A 19694-nucleotide genomic window follows, 5' to 3' on the forward strand; every position below is an offset into this window, starting at 1 on the left:
GTTGAGTTCACGTGGGAGTCATTATATTTCCTGCTTACTGGAGAAACGCATTCCATCAACTTGATGCTTAATCTCATGATCAAAGTTGAGATTGTGGAGGGAGAGATTCCCCGTCTGCTGGCATCTTTGCCTAACAGGGGTATCCTAGATATTAGGCATGCGGCATTCAATACAGGTTGTCCTGTCATTCTATACCAATAACCACTTTCAAGTGTTGGAATTCATGTGTATCTTATCGTGGGTTGCAGGGCATGCATGCTTAAACCCTAGTTTGTTTGTAAAGCTGCAGGAAGATGGGCTTCTATTCTAGGCTTTGGCAGAGTGGCCATCATAGCCCATGAAACCCCCTATCCTGCGTGACGAGCTATCAGTTAAATGGCATGGCCCCTCCTAGTAACGTTGGCTTGCACTCGACTGTGTCAATTGTCATTACTTCGTCATCCTGTCAATACAAAACCACATCATTTGATTTTTAATTAAGAGTATTGCTTCTTCCCTTTTTGTGCAGAGCCACCCCTATTCAAGATTTGGAACTAAACAACTAAACTAAGATTCTGAAACCCAAATTCTAAAGATGCCCATGGAGGATTGTCCCTCATGCATTAAACCCCCGACTTCATAAACTATGAACCACCAGATGGACATAAATTCTACAAGTCAAAAATGCAGTAGAGAAAGAAGCAGTCTTGGGCGTAAATAAATTTGCAAATCTGAACCAAATTTAAGCATTTTAAAGGCTTCTCGAAATCTGACCAAGAGGCGTGATGTATCATATGACCTTAATGCTCGTCTCGAACAACAGATGGCATTTGTTCTCCACTTTTTTGTGCTTCAATTTACAAGCAGCAAGAATATTTATGGATTGCATGAATCAAAATGAACTCCAAATGTCAAGGTGACGAGAAGGGCAATGGATCAATCTGAAGCTTAGTTGAAGAGAAGGCAAGACCCCGCATAACAAACTCCTCAAAATACCCTTTTTATAATCAAAAGAGTAAGATACGAATATTTCTAATTGAAAGCGGATTCTTTAATGAAATTATTCTTCTAGCATAAATATATGTATATATATATATGAAAAAAAAACCAATGTGAGGAATCAAAATGAAAATAACTAGTCTTTGAATATTCATCTAGGAGTGGTAAAGTTTGATACAATTCGTTAACACAACAAAAACCTAACACGTTTTTTGCAGGTTTGAATCAAATTCGTGTCAACCTATATACCGGTTTAATAAATAGGTAATTTTGGGGTCAACTATGCACGAAGTTAACCTCAATTAACCCATTTAATAATCACACTATTAACATAATTATATTTTTAACCTATTTTTGACTCATTTTAAATTTGTTTTTAAAAAAATAAATCAATTAAATCATAAACATGTTTGATTAAAACATAAATCATATAGAAATATATAAAACCTAACTCAACTTGATTATTAAATGAGTTACATGATATGTTATCTGTTTAATAATTATGTAATATTTGAGTTTATGTTTTCTACACGTATTCGTGTCGGGTTTGGGTTGAATTAGGTAGTAGAATGTCTAAATTCTGACACAACATGAACACAACCCACTAACACGAATTGTCACCCCTAATCTATACACCTATTTATACTTACTACTAATACAGCTCTGCAAATAACCAGAAATTTGAATTAAAGATAGAAATTGTTCTGTATGGTGCAGGCCAGGATTCTCTAGCTGCAGCCAGGTTATTGATCGGTTCCTGACCACAAACTCCTAGAGTCATCCCAGCTGTTTTAGCTTTCTTCCTCCATCCCTTTTTAATACTAGGCATCCTGACATATCTCTTTCCTCTCAAGCACCGCCAACACATCTCAAACCCTCAACCAACAAGAGCTGGAGGTGGTGATGAGCAAAGCAAACCAAGACCAAATCAACCCTCAACCAAAAGGGTGATATGCACAGCAAAAAACATGTTGCAATATCTTTGGCATCAGCAAAGCCCTAAATCAATGAATAAAGAGATGACAAATCCAGAATCTGAAAGCAGAAGGTTTTAAAACCAATAAGATGAGAGACTTACACTATTGGGATGTGTACTTAGCTGCATACTAGAGAGAATAATTTGGTGCAAGCAAAGCTCTATGCTAATGCAACCACAGCCCGGAAAATTTTCTTCCTTGGACAATCCTACTTATGAGAATATAGGTTCTGGGTAGAAACACCACCCCTATTTAAAATTTGGCAGTTCTACATATGCAAAGCTATTCAAATATACAGAATTTGATAGCACTCTTTTCATAAGCAAGCAGCAGACTGAATCCATAGTGCCTAACCCAAGAATGTACAATAGGTAATACAAATTCAGCTCCAGGCATGGCTCCAAACAAAGATGAACCTCAACTTAATATCACAATTACATAAACAAACGGAAGGAAACTTGACATGCAACAAATTTAACCACACAGAGATACTGGTTAAATTAAATGCATGGTTACCTTTTGACCCACAAATCTTAAAAGACACAAGACACATAGCAAAACAAGGCAATTGCTTGATAAGTTATGCAACTATTTATAAAAGAAAATACTATATTAGAAAACACATACCATAACCATCAGAGATTTTTAACTTTAAATCTCTGAACAATAGGGAACTAAATTCCATTTGTATAATACAAGTTGTTTGGCTCTTTTTTTTTCACTTTAAAAGAGAAGACAATGCACTCTAACCACAAATGATATGCAACAACTGATAAGGGTCTCTGAAAGCAATCAAAATAAAAATATTGAATATTACGCTACTGTGATTTCAAGTAGGAGTATACTTACCCTGTTGGATCTTATATAGTATAAATTTGACCATCTTTAACTTTTATCTCTTTTAGCCTTCTGATCATTTTGGCACTGCATTTTCTTAGTGGTTTACAGTACCATTTCCTTGGGAACTTTTTCCCTTTGTGCAGACCACCCTATAGGTGTTAAAAAGGGGTAGAAATTTTGAAAATTCGAAAATTGGTTGATCAGTCGATATTCTCACATTGGTTTGTCAGGTATGGGAGGAAACTTCCTTCCCAAGATAACATTTAGTAATTAAGAGACTTAAGTCTTTTGTTTTTCATTTTATGGCAGAGGCTTATTCATTAAGTACAGTCCAATTGAGTTAATGGATATAATTGGGTGAGATGGAGCATATGATGTTCTTATATGTGAGAGACCCCTTATATGTAAGAGATAGACCATGCATGAAAGAGAGAGACACCAAAATATAATAATAATTTGGTTATTTATCATTAACCCTCTTGTAGAGAGCAACTTACGGATTTTGGTTGGGACTTTGTCATGAGGGTTTGTGGACCCCTTACAAAGAAGCTATCAGAATCACTTTTTGTAGCACTGGTAGTCATGGCAGATACCTCTGTTGATCCATTTAAATGGATAGCAGAAAAATGGTCAGCCCAGATATCATATCTGAATTTATCCTCACGGCCTGACTTTTCCTTTGCTTGAATTTTTTTCTGGCTGTAGAGGTTGGATCCAGGAGCTCGAGCATGCAGAGCAATTGCAGATGATGAAGCCAAAACATGAGAAGGGCACTGTAAACTGGTGGACGGCCTAACAGCACAAGGAAAAGTTGCAGAAGGCTGCAGAACAGGTTTACTAGCTGCTTTTCTAACCCCAGTATGCTGCTCCTGATAAGGAAAAATACAATTGTTATTGCAGTACCTTGCAGAAACCTCAGGGCTGAATATGTTTGCCTTAGTAACAGGTTCAACAACTTGATCCTTCTCACAGCGTTGGTGTGCTTCTAGAGTAAATGGATTCCTAGCTTCACTGGATTGGTCTACATCAGGGGAGAGTGACCACACTCGTTTGGGTGTGAAAGAACCAACCGGGGACAAAGGTGATGAAGGAGTAGAGTTTCCACTTTGACTACTTGAAACTTCAAGCAGTCCTGTCACTCCTGCACCAGCACCCTTCTTCATCCTTCGCCTTCGACCCTTCTCTTTTCCAATCCTAACTGTGAGTTTCCCAGGTTGTGATGCTTCTAGAAAATCAGAGCTCTTAACTGCCACAGACTTCGATAGCAAAGAGGAAGGCAATAATCTTTCCTTTTGAATGTCCAACAAACCATTAGTTTGTTTTTTATGTCCCATATTTGTTTTGTCATATTGAGAAGTCACCCCCTGTTCTGGCTGCACATCCTGAACATCAGGATCTGCACCACTGGAACCCAACATCAAGGTGTCAGTTTCCCCCACTGATCTCAACAAACCATCCACTTCATGGGATGCTGAAACCTTAATGTTTTTCTGGTTACGGTGCACAGAAGATTTTCCTGCTCTCCTTAAAGTGGCAATAGAACTCTCAGCCTTAAACAAGTAATCATGGGATCCCAAACCCATTACTTGCGGAAAGATGCAAAGGAACACCAGGAATATTAAGACCGCAGCAAGAAGAAACACAGAGAACTTCACTCGCATCCAGAACACTGATTTTTTACAAAGATTCAACATGTATGTAGGGAGAGTTGCCTTCATCGGTATCACAAGAATACCAGTAGTCAAGGCCAGTTCCAGATCCCTGTGTAACATTGCTGCAGAAAAATCTGTCTGGTATGATATCAGAAGCTTTGTGGACTCCCCTGGCTCAAGAGCAAAACCTTTACAATTATGTACCCTAAACCCATCCAATCCACACTCCGTCCCTGAAATTTCAATCCTTCTCACCTCCACTGGCAGATCCCCCGTGTTCTTTGCATACAGTTCTTTGGACAGTGGCTGAAAGCAGGAATAAGTGGTGTCTTCCACATCAAAAGATATGTCCAGAGGAGAGTGATTGAAAGCATTTGGCAAGTTGAGGTTGAATTCTAAGCTCTGAACAGGCTCAGACCCCTCAAGCAGCACTAGGGAAAGTGACCCTCCAAATCCACGCAACGATAACCACTCCACACCTGAAAGATTGTTCCTTATCAGGGCTGAACTTCTCCATCCACATCGATTTGAAGGGTGAAAGAAAATTGGCCCAAAAGACGCTTTTCCATAAGGGTGGACAAAGGCCTCTGTTAGTGCACTCTCAGCTATGGAGAATCCATACCTTGTCGGTGTAATAGATTCAGTGGGTGAAGGGGGTTGTAATAATCCATCTGGGCCCCTGCACTCATCAATTATTACTCCTGAGTTCAGAATGAGCTGCATTACAACTGGTTGTTGGCTTGGGTTTTTTACGGTGATCCACTTAGAGAGATGAGTTCCAACCTGAACCATTGGGAACAGTACTTCATGATCATCAAGCACTGACATGCCACTTGTGGTACCTTGAGATTTCCAATTTCCCAACACCAATTCATCTACTTCTGCTGTCTCCAATGCCTTCAAATAAAATCAAAGGCATCATCTTAATGAGAACATAGACAGCATATATGTGAATAAGAAAAACAACATACATGAAGATCAATGATTTCACTGAGATTGTAACACCTCCATCCCAACTCCCCTACCTCCAAAACCAAACCCCCAAACCAACAACAACCAACACCACACTCCCAATCTCCCCCCACCCTCCCCAAGCGCACACACACAACAGCCAGACACACACATAGAGAGGGATGGAGGAGGTAGAGACCAGAGATAGCACATGACTTGAGAAAATTCACCAGTTGATCAGTAGTAAATTATATGAGATTCATCTGTATATCAAACAACTTTGCAAGACAATGATTATTAATCAATCAATAACATAAACTCAGAGGCATACACAAATAAAGAGGGAGGGAGATAGAGATCAGAGATAAATCATGATCTAAGAAACGGTAAATTATCATGTGGTCCATATGTATATCAAACTTGGAAAGAAATATAAGTACTAAACAATCCATAACATGGTAACAGGTTTGGTAATAAAATCTTGATGGATAGAGCAAGTGAGTGCTACATAGACTGAATGATCACCCTCAAAAGTAATGTTAAGAAGTCCTCTTGCAGGCAACAGGTTTTTTTCTCAATTATCACTGGCAAAAAGATTCTGAATGAGCATGCAATTTAATCTAAATATGAGGAAACTTATTTGGCATCATCAGCAATCTCTTAACTTCACAGATCATTTCAAGAAGATAAACTAGGAAACTGAACGGATACCCTATTGCTGAAGCCTGGGAGTTACAGGATTTTAAGCATTTGTCCCCCAATGTTTTAAGTACCATTCAGCTTTTCATTTAAGCTTGTATAATATTTATGTTTTCGTGGCACAATTCTGTTCACTTTCAATAGCGTATTGAAGATGTGTTCAGCTACTGTTTTGTGCCTGTGTGCACATGTGCATGTGAGTTTGCCAGTGTATCTACTTTGTTTTGCAACTCTTTTTCAGAATTTTTCAAATCTCTCCATCAATTTTATTTATTATAAATAGATCCCCTGTTCAGCAGCCCTTGTTACAGCTTGCGCATGTGGTTTAATTTAGTTTTCTATTTTCAGGTTTTCTTAGCTACTCTGTTCTAGCATCTTTTAATTTTGACTCCATACGTTTTGAATAATTTTGGTGTTATTTTAAATAATTTTGACTCTCAAGTCCTTTAAATTCATCTTTCCCTGAAAACCCTTCATATTTTGGAGCCCCAATCAGCAGTTTTTTTGCACATATTCCTAAACTTGTGTTTCCAGTGTTAAGAAGTCCTCCCCTTCAGGCTCTTGGCTACTTGTTACAATCCAAATATGCTTCCATTCCATGTCATGGAACCTTTCTTTTTTGGTATTTTTCATATTGCTCCTTGTGTTATAAGGTTCAGCTGACCTGGTTATGGACAACCTGTATCAATCATATATAGGCTTCAGTTGCTAGAACTGCCATACCTTTTTAAAATTACTAATCAACCTGCTCTTGGTAGGCAAACTAAAATTCTATTAAACAAAAAAGGAAAAAAAACCCTAACAAAAAAGGGTACAATGTATTTATAAAGGAAGTATACAAAGAGCATCAAAGGCAACAAAAACTCAAACCGATACTTAGTCTCTCCTTAAAAATCAATTAAAACAAATAAGGAGCTAAAATCACAATTCAGATTAAAAGTAGTCGACCAAGGTTATGTTTGATTCTCAAAATGTATTAAGGAAAAAAAATGCTAAGCAAAATAATTTTCTCATGTTTTGTTGTCCTATAAAAACTACCAAACAAAATCAAATACAACTAAAATTAATTAGAAACTTATGTATTTTTAAATTATTTAATTTTTATATATAAAATTTAAAATAAGTAAAATGAATTTGAAGTAACATACAAAAATAACTTATTGACTTTAAATCTAACTTTTTTTTTTTCTTCGCTTTTTTTTATTTCTAATTTTCCTCCCTATTTTCTTTCCCTCACATTTTTCCTTTAAAATTTTCCCATAACCAAACATAGCCCAAGAGTATTTTTGTATCGCCTTGTTTATTGGATAAGAAATGACTACTGAGAAAAAGAACTAGAATTGGAAGAGATGGAAGGAACAAGGGAAGGAATAAAGACTTCAAAACAAAACCTATCACATAAGGAAGAGATTCCCTGCATGAACCACTATCATCCATTGGTTTAACTTCTCTTCTATTTGATAATGACTCACTGCATCCTCTACTTGCGGGAAAGGATTCTATGTTGAAATTAACAAAATTAAGAGTACATTTGGCTGAAAAAAGTGAGATATCTGGAATTAACTTGCCTAAGAATTCTATTTGAATAATAATTTAACTACCATAGAACTTGGTAATTCAAACTGGCTGCAATTCTAATGTGATACAATTACTAAAGATGTGTCTTTTGAACCATATATGCTGAGGAGTCTAACTCCATTGCCCCCCACTTAGTTAAGATGTTTGAAAGATCTAAGACACTGATCAAAAGGAACTCACCAGTCTCCTTATAATTCTTGATTAATGTAAATGTCAACAAAAGCTACTAAAATTTTAGTGTAAGCAGAATTCTGAGACACACAATCCATGTGTATAAAATGAAATGTTTGGTAAAAGATTTTAGGATTAGAATGATTTTATGTAGTCACGTTTGACAGGATCATTTTGAGAGAGTAAAGGAGACGCTCCTGATACTCTCATTCTATTTACCTTAATATGATGCCATAGACAAGCTTGTTGGCCATGTTGGTTTTGGTGTTTCCTCCTACCTGAGTTTTACTACATATTCTCACTTAGGTCAAAATTATGTCTAAGCCCTTTCAAGGATTATTATTTATTCCCTAGTGATTTCCTCTACATGTAGTGAGGACTGGCATAATTCAAGGGCATAATCTTGGTATAATGAAAGTTCCCTTAAACATAAAACAACTTCCTGCGTAAGCTAAGAAAGAGCCTTCACGAAAAGCGACATCTTTTTTATTTCCATCTTAAACTCTTTCTTAAGTCAGAATTTCATTTAATTAAATTGCTACTACAAACATAAACTTGGCTCTTATTGTGCTGAATCCTTCATGCAGTTTCTACACCATGAATTCTGCATTGGATAGAGTAAATAATTGTAACAAACACTAAAGTTCAAATCTTGAGAGATTGATAAGAAGGAAATGAATTGTTCAAAATATTTAAAAGATATATTTAAAGGACAGTATTGATAGATAGATATTATGATGATAGTTAGGGGATTTTGATAAAAGAGTTAATTCCTTAAAAGTTTTTGGGAAAAGCGTGTTTTCATGTACTCATATAAAAAAATCACAACATAGAAACTCAAAATTTATTTTTGGACGATATGGAAGGAAAGAAATAGATTAGCTTTTAGGGGGGGTTCTTTAGATATACAGAAACTCAAAAATTCTTTTGTTTGTAATTTGTGGAGTTGAGCTAGGGTGTATATGGGAGAGGAGTCCTCTTCGCTTTTAGTCTTTTTGAAGTGGCTAGCGGCTACTTAAGGGCTGGTGAGGCTGCTTGTTCTTTTGTTTTTGGGTTAGGCTGCGTTGTATACTCCCTCCTGTATGCTTCGTGGCTATTTGCCCTTTAATATATTTTGTGCTCATTTATAAAAAAAAATAAAAATTATAAAATACAAATTCCAAACGGTTAATTAAAAATAATTAGGATTTCATACACTTTTTGGTCAAAGGTACAAACTTTGACCATTTAGGTACTACCTTTACCCACTGACTACATAAAACTTAAATTATTTTTAAAGGATTCTTATTTTGTAATTATTTTTACATGGGTCATTATTTGGTTGATGCGGATATAACATGAGTTAGGATAAAAGAGAGGATATTATATTTTATCCCATGTTTGGTTGGTGATGGGACAAAATAAGTTATCTTATGACTTATCATATTCTATGTTCAACCAAACATGGATAGGATAAGTAGTGAGATATATTATTCATCCTTTTTTTTTATCCCTTCTATAATATGTATCATAAATTTATATTTTTATCAATTGTTTATTTTTTTTTATATACTTATTTTGAAAAATAAATTTTTATTATTATAAATTATATTTATGGTTAAAAAAGAAAAGCTAAAAAAAATATTTATAAAATAATATTAATATATGACATAAATTATTTTTATATGTTAAATAACATCATGTAAAAAAAAATTATTTGTGAAGTTTAAATATTTTAATCATGAATATTAAAATGTTATATAATTTTTATTTCAAATAGAAAATATTGAAATGTTATATAATTTTTATTTTAAATATTGAAAATAATATATATTTCATATTATTTTTCATTCATTTCACAAATTAAATATAAACATAATATAACATAACATATCTCATGCTACCTTAAAATATCATGTTCATATGCATATTCAAGGATATCATATCTCATTAGAAATCATATCCTAAGATGCGTATTTCTTATCCAATGGCATATAATATCCTAATATATATATTTTATCTTATCATTTCCTGCTAGCCTGTGTATTTCTTATCCAATGGGATATAATATCCTAACATATATATCTTATCTTATCGGACCTATGTGTTTATAATAAAATTATCTAATAAATGATTTTTATTCCTTTTCTTCATAAAAAAAATTAATAAAAATCTTGCTAGCTTATTAATATATTTTAAATTTTTAATTGAATTTTAATTTTTATTGTTTGGTCTCCACTTTGTGCTAAACTTCTCTACTATTAATATATTATGTCAAATTAATAATCATAATAATATGTTATTAATATGCCATATAAATTATAAATGAATAAATTATATTTGCAAACTTATTTTCATTCTAAATATCTATATGACAAAGAGTTTACTTTATTATCGTAAATTCAAAATTAAAATGTTATTAAAACCAAAAGGAAAACTTTTTCTTAATAACCGCAGGTGATTTTCAAAAAAATTAAATAGTTATATAGCAGACTTTGTACGACTTAATTTTATATTAAAATAACCCCATTTAATAATTTAAAACTGTTAAAAATTAAAAAACATCAATTTTCTTGAAATATTATCCATGTGATTATTATGTGAAGTAGTGGAGTACAAATTACAGCACTAGTTACAATAACCATAATACCTCAAACAAGAAAAAAATCATATAATTTAGTATTATCATATAGCTTGATTAAACTAGTCACTATTTAAATAAAACTAAAAATTTGACAAACCCTTGTAAACTATTTCACAATATAAAACTTTTAAAAAGAATAAAAAAGAAAGACAACTAACCAGCCATGGAAACTACCCATAAAAATATGGATAAAAATTATTAAAAGATATGCAAAAATATTGAAAGAATAAGAAGTAAATAAGAGAAAAAATGAAAACAGTTAAGCCGTGATATGAATAGAATTTTTTACAAGTTCTATAAAAAAAAAATCGATCTATCTTTTATTTTTACTTTTATTGGAAATTAAAAGAGAGTGTTTGTTTCAATTATGATATCTTATAATAATTTGATAAGTAGATGGTGTGACTTATTGCGAGATTTTGTATCATCAAATTACTAATTTGTCAAATTTTCATAAACTATTTGACAATCAAGAGCTGTTTTTTGACATGAATTATTAGAAACACTCTTATTTTAAAAGTTTCCAAGCTACCAACGGACATCAGAAATTTTTTTGTTGAGGGCTAAGAAGCATTTTTTGACATGAAGAGTTAGACAAAGAAGCATTTTTTGACATGAAGAGTTAGACAATTGACCGCACTCTCATTTTAGTAGTTTCCAAACTACAACATTGTGAAGTCAGAAAATTTTTTGTTTGGGGGAAGTAGCAAAATTATGGACTGTAATATACATTTTATTATCACTCAACATATTAAGTCATTTCAAATATAGTTATGAAAGAAAGAAAAAAAAAATATATATATATATATATCAAATTTATAAAAATAATAATAATAATCTAAAGGAACTTTTAAAAGAATCAAAAAAATGATAAAAACTTTCAAAAAAAATTAATAATTTCATTGCTAAATGGTAGGATTTTTCAAATAACTACCTATAAAAAAGGATTTTTCAAATAACCAAATGTAAATTAGTTGAGTGACAGTTTTTAATTTAAATATTAAATATTTTGTAGTTCTAATTTTATTTTTTCAAAAATTATATAACAAATATGAAAAAGAAAAATTCAATGAATTTTGAGATTAGACAATTTCGACAATGATGCCACATACATCACTACTTTTACATCACTTTGGATCACTTTAGATATATATATAAAAATAAAAAATAAAAAAAAAATCAGTAAAGTACTTAAAAATACTGGTAAATATGGTGATATGAGTATTTTCCTTTTTTGCATTTTATACTACATATAAAAGAGGATTTTTTTTATTTTTAAAAATAAGTAATCAATTTCTAAAAAAGAGAAAAGAAAAGAGAGTGGTTTGTTACACCACCATACATAATCTAACACCCTAGACAGTAGAATTGAAATGACTGTTTTAACCAATGTTTTAAAAACCGGACCGGACCGGCCGGTCCAACCGGTTCAACCGTCGACCGGACACTGATCCGGTCCGGTTCAGCCTTTGAACCGTAAGGGGCTTCGAACCGGTTATGAACCGGACGAACCGTCAGTTGAACCGTCAAACCGGACGAACCGTCCGGTTTTCTGTGAACCGGTCACACCTTAAGGATGTCCAAAATACACTTGGGCCTTGTCTGGGCCTACAATCTTCCCCTCATCAGGCAGCCCATTGAGCAGATTGTAATCTTCAATGAGCTGTGGCCTGTGTGGGTTATTTATAGAGCTCAATCAACTCATTAAATTTGTGAGTTTCCGATGTGGGATGTGGTTTTAAAGAAATAAAGAATAACAAATGGAAGTGATGCATTGTGAGGATTTGAACCTCGGATCCAAGTTTTACAAAAGAAGCAGCCCACCATCAGGCTACACAACTCCTCTGGTGTTTATGTGAAACAATATTTTATATTAATGCTCTTTGGTAATTTTTATAAAATAAAACATTTATGATTTAAGCAAATATAAATATTTATATTCATGTTTATTTTTATAATCATTATTAACAATAAATATGAAATATAATATAAATTAATTGATATAATATTTTTAAAATTTTTAAATAATAAAATGCATAGATATGTAGATAAAATTAAATGCTATAATTTGCTTATCATATGTAAATATTATACATTGGATATATTAATACATTTCTATTTATGTTTATCATTTAATAGATATATCACATACAAAAAAATGAAATGCTATAATTTTAATATTATATAAATTTTTTAAAATTATTTTTAATTTTAATAAAATATAAATTATATATTTATGACATCACCGGTTCGACCGCGGTTCGACCACCGGTTCGACCAGTGAACCGTGAACCGGTAACTTTTCCGGTTCAATGATCGGTCCGGTTCTGAAAACATTGGTTTTAACCTACATAAAATTCTCATTTTTCTCTTAATTAAAAATGCATTTAAATGCCAGTTATACCACTCCAAAAACCTCTTCCTAGATATTCTTATCCTCTCTTTTAATCTTTTTTTCACCTTAGCTGAATCGCATCTCACCTCATCATTCTCTCCATACCAACTATACTGCTCTAAAAGTCCTCTTCCTAGATATTCTCATCCTCTCTTTTTCATCTTCCATCAACTACATCTCAGCTCATTATCTCTCCTTCTGACTATCAATCTCATTTTCAACATCTCAACCAATCCATTGTCTTTTAGACTACAATTCCAACCAAACCACTCTCTATCCATCTCATCTTTCAATGGCTTAATCTATCCACTCATGGATCATGAACATAATTTTTGTCTACAAATTAATCACCTACAAACGAATAGAATTTCCAAGGTGACTCTAGAATATTAATTATTCTATCCTTTTTAAAATTTTATACTTCTGAACCGAAATTATTATCAGGGAAAGAAAATTCCCTATCGGCTTTCCTAATGGTAATAGGTATTTATTTGAGAACAAATATGCACTAAGCTTTGCTAGGAATATGCCTTAAGGTGATCCGGGACTTGATGCTTAACTGCAATATAAGATCTCAATCACACAAATAAATACTTACATAACGTAAACATAAGGAAAATCAAAAAACAAGTGAAGCGAACCAAAGCCCTAGCAGAGATGAGAATAACACAGTTTTCAAATTATATCAACATGGTTCTTAAAAAACCATCAAAAAAATTTATGCATACATGAGTCAGAGGGTCCATGTAAGGTCATTGGCTTTTTCACTAGAATGGACTTTTGATAAAAAGGCTAAAAATTGAAGAAGGAAAAAACAGCTCATTATTAGGAAGAGAACCCTCCTAATCATTATATATCAACCATCAGGGATTTGCAATACCTGAAAAAATATATACATGATAAAAAATTGAGAGTGTAATCAGCATACCTTGATCTGTGATGCCGTCTGCATGCCGTTGCCTAAAGACCCTGCCCTCATGGTGCCAGATTTGGCCTTCTCAGACTGATGCCTGTATTCATTAAATGCATCCAATCGATGTCTTGAACAAATATGAATAATATCCTGGCAGGGAATTTCAACCTGAGGACTACTTGAGTCATTTATCAATACGAGTAATCTACAGTTCATGTTTATACTGGACCACTCGGTTGGAGAATCATGCGATTCAACAGGCAGGTAACTGTAAATAACGACAGCAACTTGTGTGACAGTGCCAGGAAAAAGTATTAAGCCTTCCATATATTTGATCTGGAAAATCTTTTTATCAGCAACTTCACTAATTTTGACAACACTTAGCAGATGTGAAGCACTATTTCTCAAAGAAATAGCAACAGCAAGATTTCTGCTGGCATCACATGGCCCTAAAGATTCAAGAGATACTGAAATAGGCCCTGTAACATCATCATATGTAGCTTTCCCATCCAGATCAGCTTCCAGAGGAAACATAAGTATATCAGCTTTATCCTGTGAAGGCCTTAGCAACTGCATACATAAAGCACCAAATATTTTTCCTCTAGAATCATATGAGAAATCCATCTCTATAATGGTGTCAGTGCTGTGAGGACTAATCTCCCAGTTCCTATGGGGCTTCATTGCCATCAGTGGCGTGCCAACGTGACCACTAGTCACATCCAACCCATCCTCATCACTCAGAATGGTATGCTCATCAGAACCATGTAAATTTTCTAAAGAACAAATTGCTTCAGTTGAGTGTGAAGCATTCCCTACAGAAACTGAGATCCATGCAGTTACTTCCTGCACATAGAGGTTTTCATCAAAAGGATTGTACAAAGACAAATTCTGACTCCACCGTCCATTGGAAAACACATCCAGTCCAATTAGGGGCCTTATTCCATATGGGGACTCCACAGCAAAGCCTTTAGCCTGGACCAAGAAACCACCAGAGCTTGTTTGCAGTATCAGGTGAGCTGAAGACACACCCAACCATCTAGGTAAGAAAACAAAACAAATTGAAGCAACTTCCCCAGGCCCTAGAAATACCTCACTAAAATTGCAAGGATAGAACTGTATATCAGTACTGAATGGTTCATATACATGTAAAATACTGTCATCGCAGGTATTTTCCACAGTTATAAAAGCTACAGAAGGAAGATATAAATATTTTTGCCCCCAATCCAGTAGAGGTGGACTTATTTCTACTTGGGGCAGTGAAGAACCATCAAAAGAACTTGAACTTTTCATCTCAGAGTTCTTGTTCAGCATAGAACTTGTGCTCTTCTGATTGAGTAAAGGTCCTCTACAGGAAGAAAGATCATTTTGATTAGCACTTCTGGTTTGAAGGGATGGCATCACATGGACTCCCTCTCTATAGTTCAAAGAACAAGAAACAGTCCTTCCATTCAATAACTTAAACATACCATAGTCTGATGACCAGCTCAAGTTACTAGCTTGTTTGCTGGGCACAGCTGATCCTACAGGTAGTTTGGCATCAGGACTTCTTGAAACTTCTAAAACAGCTTCTGTAAGCCTATGCTCTTCAGTTAAAAATCCAGGCAATGTTGAAGGAAAGCAGAACAAATGAGAATTAGCACAAACATTCTCAAGACTTAGATGCATCAGCGGATTTCCCAGAACAGTGTCTGAACTAATATCACCAACAAATATATCTTGAGAACCCGGATCATAATTATCTGTGTAGGACCCACATGCATCATATTCCACTTGTTTCTGCATCCCATTCATGGGACATGGTCCACATAGAGCGATGCAAAAAAGGGTACACAGCACAACCACAATAACATGGAGAGTTTGGGCTGGGCAAAACAATCCCCTGAATAAACAACCATACAAATGACATTAAATGCAAGATTAATTGTTCACTTAGTAATGAGGCTGGCATGGAAAGAAAAAATACTCCCAGTATAAAATATCCTGATAAACCATTATAAAACAAGAACCAGAAAACAAAAAACCTATGCTTTTCTGCCCAAAAGACTAAGAAAATGTTTGACAAAACTTAATACTGATCACTTCATGACTTAAGTTGAATTTTAGTTAAATTAATTTTTAAGTTGTTAACTTAAAACTTATTATTTGATTTTTACTTGAAGCATTAAGACTATTTAGTAAAATTTAGTTTTTTTTTTTTTTAAATTATCAAATTGGCATATTTACCTCAATAATTTTAATCTATGATACCTAGATCCTTCAATTTCACCCAACATACCCGTATTTACACAACATGAGATGGGACAGGAAATAATTTTATCCCAATGCCCGTGCCCATTTTTTGGATACCTTTTACTCAAGTCATTGTATCCTAAAATTTGAGTTGATCAAACACCTAGACACATACCCACATCTAACACTCATACCCAAACTCATGCAACATAGATTTTAATAATAATTACTTTAGCTTTATTAATCTTAAGTAATAAATTTGTTTGTTAAACATCCATGTTAAAAGTATAGTAGATACATAAAATTACCATAAAATGTTTACCATAAAAAATGAGTCAATGTCATAAAAGAAACTTTCACTAGATGTGGACAAATGAGGCAAAAGAGATTTGAGATTCAGAATAAGCTAATTATTTTCACTTAATACTTAAGATTATTTTTAATTTTAAGTTATAACATTAAGTTATTATTTTATATTGAAATTCGGCATTCAAAGTTAGGGTTTTAATTTAGGAAAGTATTTTAGGAATAAAAAAGGAGAGATCATTTAGGATATTTCCTTAGGATTCAGTTTCCTAATTTTTAGGAGAGAATCAAGCTAGATAGATATTTTCTTATTCAATCATTTGTGTATATATATGTGTATGGTGTGTACCGAAAAAATTAATAAAAGGAGTTCAGAAATTCTTCATTTTACAAACATGTTTAATTCACTTAGGTCCTATTTAAATCAACTTCTAAGAAGTCAAAAGCTCTTTTTTTAAGTTTAATAAGAGTTTCTATGCGTATTTGACTAATTTTATTCAAAAAGCTTATGGCTTCAAAAAAAAATATGAATATGAAAGCCATAGAAATGTTGGTTCTTGCACAAGCTTTATTTTGGCTTATGCAAGAAATTCTTTGATGTTTAATAAAACTTTTACAACATTAATATTATCCTTTAAAAACTGCGACTTTGGCTTTAACTTCAACTTCAAACAAGAAGTTATCTCAAACAAGACCTTAATGATTTAAATTAAGTTATTAAGTCATATTAATTCATTAAGTTATTTACCAAAGACTCTCTCATTAAATTATAAAAAAAAAAGAAGGAAGTTTTACATTAACAATTCTAAAGATCCCAAGAAAAAAATTTATTTCAACTTTGTTTGGATTTTAAAGTTTGGAGGAAAGCAACAGGAAAGAAAATAGTGAAAAATCAGAAGGAATGAAAAAATAAATAAATAAATAAATAAAATTTATTTCTTTTCTTTCCTCTTCAGCCATTCCAAAATGCATAAATTTTTAAATATTTTTCATGATATTTAATTTTTCTTTGTACTTTTCACTGCAAAATCAAATAAGAGATCTTCGGTTCCTTTCCTCATTCGTGATCCAAATAAGGCCCTAAGAACCCAAACGACAGGGGATAATGGGTTTACAACCAACAAGACCAAAATAACAGAACCGAACTATAAAACATTGCTTAAAAAAAATAAGGATTACATAAAAAAAGAAGTTGATATAGGTTACCCCTTATTTATTACACCAACTTAAAAGACTTGAGTTTTACACTCAAGAAAAATATAGATAACAGTGAATCAGTAGACACCATGTTCTTCTCCTAAAAACAAGGGAATGCTTCTTCTCAACACTATTAATAGAAACAGATGGATATAAGGAACGACGCTATAACGAATCAACTAAGTAACAAAACAAAATTTTCTACTTTGAGAAATGACACAAGCAGAAAATATATTTTCTAACACAGACCTTTTGAAGCCGCCGAGAAATCAGGCAAACCACACGTTTCTCGTTATCAACCACACAGAAATTTCTAGGAGTTCCTCATTAAAAAGAAGCTATTTTTCTAGATAAAACGCAGAAAAACACGCACACAAGACCAAAAGAACAAAAAATCAGGAGCAAACAAACATCCCAAACGGGAATAAAATTTAAAAAAAAAAAAAATTGTTGCAGAAAAAAAATCCGAGTATAATCTAGAAATCAAATACGATCCTCTTGATAGCTCAGAAACGGTAAGCAAGAAAATAAACGAAAAGGATTGGAATTTCTTGACAGTAATCCCTACCACAACCAGCCAAAAAGATTCCAGCCTTCTATTTTTCCATTCCTTCCGCTATTTTCACGAAAGCCAAACAGAGGAAAAGGGAAAAAAAGAAAAAGAATCGATCATCAGAGTGAAGGAGAGCATCGGACATGAAGGAAAGCATTGAGAGTGAAGTGTTACCTATAGAAAATGGCGAGCTGCTGCTGAGCTCTGAGAGCTATGGTCTCCAACTCCATCTCTGCGAAGCAGCAGAGGAGAACATCTGAGGTTTTCGATTTAGGGTTTTCAGATATGGTGGCCAGATGCTTTCAGCAAGGCACTCCTGATAAAAGCCAATGAATGGCCTCGGAGAACGAAAGAGAACGAGGGAGGAAAAAAGGAAAAAAAATCAAATGACCTCTCTCGGACTTGCCCAAAGCTTGTATCGCTTGAAAGCCCAACACTGTGCTTCACAAAAAACGGCGTCGTTCTCCCAAAGCTAATTCCAAAGAAATCAATGGGTAAAAATGGGAATTACCCCAGCGTTGAAGGGAAGTTGGAAGACTTGGTGTCTGATATTTTAAATTAAAATAAAGTTCCGCATTTCGGGGAGGACAGTCTCGGACTACTTGAGAAGTCCATTTTACCCTTTCCGTGTTGCTGACGCCCAAGGTTGATCTGCAGTCAAGCGTGTCACCGTTAGTCACCCACAAAGGGGCATACTGGGAGTAGTAGTAGAAAGATGCCGCCTGCTCGTCAAAAAGGACAGAATCCTCTTGCTGCTGCCAAAATTGCAATTCATTTATTTTATAAATATTTTCCATATTTATCCTCTGACAGATGGAAATATTTTATATTTTCAAATATATATATAGACATTTATCTGATGCTATATTTCCTCTCTTAAAAAAATCAGGATAAAAATAAGTTAATAAATAAAATTATAATTCAAAGTATGATCTATTTTTATAAAACTAGTAAAAATAAGAAAATAAAATAATCACTTATATAAAGAAGAATTGAGAAAAAAAAAAAGAATTAGAGATATTTTTTTGTCTTAAAAGTTAATAATTTCGTTTACTTATTTTAATGATAAATAAGAAAAGATTTAGAGTGTGGTTCGTCGTGATTTTGAAAAAATGTTTTTAATTTATTTAACACTTTAAAATTTTTATTTTTAAAATATTACAAATATTATAAACAATTATCAGAATCATCATCGAACTCACTCTTAAAATGTGTTTGATAATGATTCTGATAAGTGTTTTTAATCTTTTTTATATTTAAATGATAAAAAATTTTAAATATTATAAATATTATAAATATTTTTTAAAATCACTATACGTAATTTAATAAGTTTATTTATAGGGTTAGAATCTAGCACTTGTATTTATAATCTACTTTGCTAAAAGAATTTAGCTTAATAAAACCTTCTTAGTAAAAATTTATACAGGAAAAACTCGGCCAAGAAAAAAATGGCAGTCTTATAAATGTTATAGTCTTGGATTGATTGCTAACACTACCTCATTAAAAGCGCTGATGGGACAGAATCTAGACAAAGAAAAAGAAAAGCATGTACTAATATTTTCTGCATGTGTGCTTTAATAAGTATATTTTCCATATGTATATGAAGTTTTTGTATGTTAGTAATTTTGTTTC

The 19694-nt window shown here is 33.1% G+C and overlaps 1 protein-coding gene across 3 annotated transcripts; it reads right to left on the minus strand.

The window, feature by feature from the left end:
* Positions 1 to 3241: 3241 nt before the first annotated feature.
* LOC100853492 (uncharacterized) lies at positions 3242 to 18582 on the minus strand. 3 transcript variants are annotated; one of them, XM_059738453.1, is made up of 4 exons: positions 18237 to 18486; positions 18078 to 18125; positions 13793 to 15656; positions 3242 to 5344 (listed from the first exon to the last, which is right to left on the minus strand). In XM_059738453.1, the coding sequence occupies exons 1-4, from the start codon at positions 18290 to 18292 to the stop codon at positions 3266 to 3268; spliced, it is 4047 nt and encodes a 1348-aa protein (XP_059594436.1). In that variant the 5' UTR covers positions 18293 to 18486; the 3' UTR covers positions 3242 to 3265. The 3 variants fall into 3 exon arrangements, with proteins under 3 accessions (XP_059594436.1, XP_059594437.1, XP_059594438.1); XM_059738454.1 differs by lacking the exon at positions 18078 to 18125 and having other exon boundaries at positions 18237 to 18582; XM_059738455.1 differs by lacking the exons at positions 18078 to 18125; positions 18237 to 18486 and having other exon boundaries at positions 13793 to 15122; positions 15244 to 15656.
* Positions 18583 to 19694: the final 1112 nt, after the last annotated feature.

The sequence above is a fragment of the Vitis vinifera genome, chromosome 7, assembly GCF_030704535.1.
Source record: "Vitis vinifera cultivar Pinot Noir 40024 chromosome 7, ASM3070453v1".
In the NCBI taxonomy this organism is placed as follows: domain Eukaryota; kingdom Viridiplantae; phylum Streptophyta; class Magnoliopsida; order Vitales; family Vitaceae; genus Vitis; species Vitis vinifera.

What these genes read in the sequence shown, in the direction of transcription:
- LOC100853492 (XM_059738453.1), bottom strand. Translation starts at nt 18,292, where the DNA reads ATGGAGTTGGAGACCATAGCTCTCAGAGCTCAGCAGCAGCTCGCCATT. An exon ending in CAGCTCGCCATTTTCTATAG is followed by an intron (nt 18,126 to 18,236) that starts GTAACACTTCAC and finishes TCGTGAAAATAG; the next exon opens with CGGAAGGAATGGAAAAATAG. An exon ending in AGACGGCATCACAGATCAAG is followed by an intron (nt 5,345 to 13,792) that starts GTATGCTGATTA and finishes TTTTATTTGAAG; the next exon opens with GCATTGGAGACAGCAGAAGT.